The sequence below is a fragment of the Galeopterus variegatus genome, unplaced genomic scaffold, assembly GCF_000696425.1.
Source record: "Galeopterus variegatus unplaced genomic scaffold, G_variegatus-3.0.2 Scaffold3927, whole genome shotgun sequence".
Taxonomy (NCBI): Eukaryota; Metazoa; Chordata; class Mammalia; order Dermoptera; family Cynocephalidae; genus Galeopterus; species Galeopterus variegatus.
Genome location: NW_007730038.1, coordinates 17,392 through 20,033, shown reverse-complemented (window position 1 = coordinate 20,033; position 2,642 = coordinate 17,392). Strand labels below are relative to the sequence as shown.

The following is a 2,642-nucleotide window of genomic DNA, read 5'->3' as shown; positions in this document are numbered from 1 at the left end:
GAGGCCCGCACGCCGCCCTGCCCTGTGGCCCCGGCGACGGGGACCCCGACGCCGTTCAGTCCCGCGGATCTCCCCGGACGCCGGCCGACTGCACCTGGGCCCGGTTCTGTGTTCAAGGCTGCGCAGCCTTCTCTGCACCCGTCGTCGGGAGTGGGGGTGTTGACCTTTCCCCGCTTCCCCAGGAATCTCCTCCGGGCTGTCACCTCCCGAGATGTCACATGTCCCCAGGCAAGGGGAGCAGGGACTGCTCTGGTGCCGCCCCAACAGTGCCCTCCGGTCGCACTCCAGTCAAAACCTCCACATTTTCAGAATGCTTTGGGTCCGGTCTTGCTCCTCCTTCTGCCCTGACCCTCGGTTGTTTCTCTTTAGCCCCATCGTTTTAGGTTGAAGCTTGTGTTATTGAAATTTTCCTCTCACCTGCTAAAGTCAAAACAAGGCAAACAGGAGAAGCCCTAAGTCGCGCCTCAGGTCAGAACGTGCCATTTCAGCTAAAACCTCCCATTGCCTGACCCCTTAGTCGCTGACAGAGGTGCTGTAATTTCATCTTACTGGCCTCTTCCCAGCGGGTCATGCTGTTGCAAAATTGAACAGCACTTTTTTCCTTTGCATCTGTGTTTTCCTTCCAATTCCAGATGGCTATGTAACTTCTCATCTAATATGCCTCCCTCCGCTTCCCTCTGTAGCGTCTTTAACCACCTTATTATTATTTCTGTTATTAGAAATAATAAGTTATTCCCGTCTAGTTCCACATTCCAACTTCTGGTATATGGTTCTAGAAGGACAGATTTCCCAGTATATATTACCTCAGTTGTAGTGCTGTCTTTTTATGGATTATTTTATTCTATTTTTTTGTTGTTTTGTTTTGTTTTTGGCGGCTGGCTGGTACGGGGATCCCGGGATCCCAACCCGTGACCTTGGTGTTATAACCAACCAACTTGGCCATAATAATTTTTTTTAAAAAATTGGCCGGCCCCAATTATTTTATTTTATTTTATTCTAGATGTACTTCTGTGCTTTTGATTTTTTTCACACATCTCTCATTGTCAAAACGACAGTGCAATGAAATAACAAAGGCAGTTCTTAATATTTATAGCAAAACCTTCTCCTGCCCAGATTCTTTATAATTATGGAAACACTCTGCTCATTATATTTCTAATACTTCTAAAGCACGTATTAAGTGTGATCATTGTATACCACCTTGTACTTGGGTATGTACTTTTAATAGATCTCCCAATAAATATCTTTGAATTAGTTCTTATCCATCATCATTTACAGACAGAGGATGTTCAAATCCTTTAACTTCCTTCAGAAAATGTTTCCATTTCATTTATTCATTCAGTGAACTGTTATTTATTGAGCGGCTGTCAGGTGGCAGGCATTGTTTTAAGTGCTGGGAGTACAGTAAAGGACAACTATATGTAGTTCCTGGAGCTTAGGATCATCTTTTGCTCTTCTTGCTGTCTCTGCTTCCAGACTCTTGAATTACTGCAGTCTGCTCTTTAGAGCATTCCTTTCCTGTGGCCTCTGTCTTCTCTAGGAAGAATTGGTCAGTCCTACTCTTTCCACTATGTCTTCCTTTCTCTAAAACTGTCCAACAACTTTCAGCTACTAACTGGATGAAACAGAGTGATGTCATTCCCCAGTTTTTTACCTCTACGGAAGTTTTTCCTTAACCTGTCTTCCAGTAAATTCAAATGCTTCAAATACAGAGAAGCCTGAATTTGAAAACCTGAATGAAATGAAAGAGAGGAAAGGGTTGTTGAGTTAGAAGAGTGTGTTTCAAGCATGAATTGATCTTAAAATATGAAAATATGAGAAGCACACTGAGCAAATGTGCATGTATTTGGGAATGTGAAAGTTTTATTAGATAACCTAAAGAATGTGATTCCTTTTTTTTTTTAGGAAATAGGCTATACATTTCATATTCAAATATTTCATTCAGGGTTGTCATTTATTTTGGTGATGTTGCATCATTTAAAACCATTTTGGAAATCCTCTTTTTATTAGAAGCTTTTAACATGTATAGGGGACCACAGAGCATTGCCAATTAAGAAAAAAGGTACCATTTGTTTCCCTAATTCTTGGAAGTATGTTTCACTTAGGATGCTTTCAGTTGCAAGTAATAAAAACAACTCAAAATTGTTTCAACAGTGAAGGAAATTTATTGGTTCATGTAACAAAAAAGTACAGAGGCAGTACTGGTTTCAGGAAAGACTCAGTGCTGCCAAGAACTCCATTTTTTTTTCTTTTTTTCTTTTCTTTTCTTTTTCTTTTTTTTGGCGGCTGGTTGGTACAGGGATCCGAACCCTTGACCTTTTTTTTAATTTATTTCTTCTGCCTTATGCTGCTAATTCCTGAAGGCTGGATTTCATGTTCACTTGCAGCAGCTCCCTGGGCTATGGGCTTCATTCAGGTTCAGCAAAAATGAGAGTGTCTTTATCCCATTGTTCACTGCAAAAGTTCTGAGACTTTCTCTGATTGTAGTTGGTTAGGTAATATGAGTATGACCATTCTTGACTCTATTACTGTGGCCAAGAAATGTGAAATGCACTGATGGACTTAACCTAGGTCAAATGCTATAACCCCTGAAGCCAGAGATTAACATCTTCCTTGGCACTGTTTTGATCTCCAGAGGGAAATCT

At 41.4% G+C, this 2,642-nt stretch overlaps 1 protein-coding gene across 1 annotated transcript in view; it reads left to right on the top strand.

Annotated features, from left to right (window-relative positions):
* Nucleotides 1-2,642, top strand: part of SPRYD7 (SPRY domain containing 7) — a 17,375-nt gene that overhangs the window by 2,055 nt on the left and 12,678 nt on the right. The window contains exon 2 of the mRNA XM_008586293.1: nucleotides 4-228. Within this exon, the coding sequence (XP_008584515.1) occupies nucleotides 4-228 (225 nt within the window). The remainder of the gene's footprint in view (nucleotides 1-3; nucleotides 229-2,642) is intronic.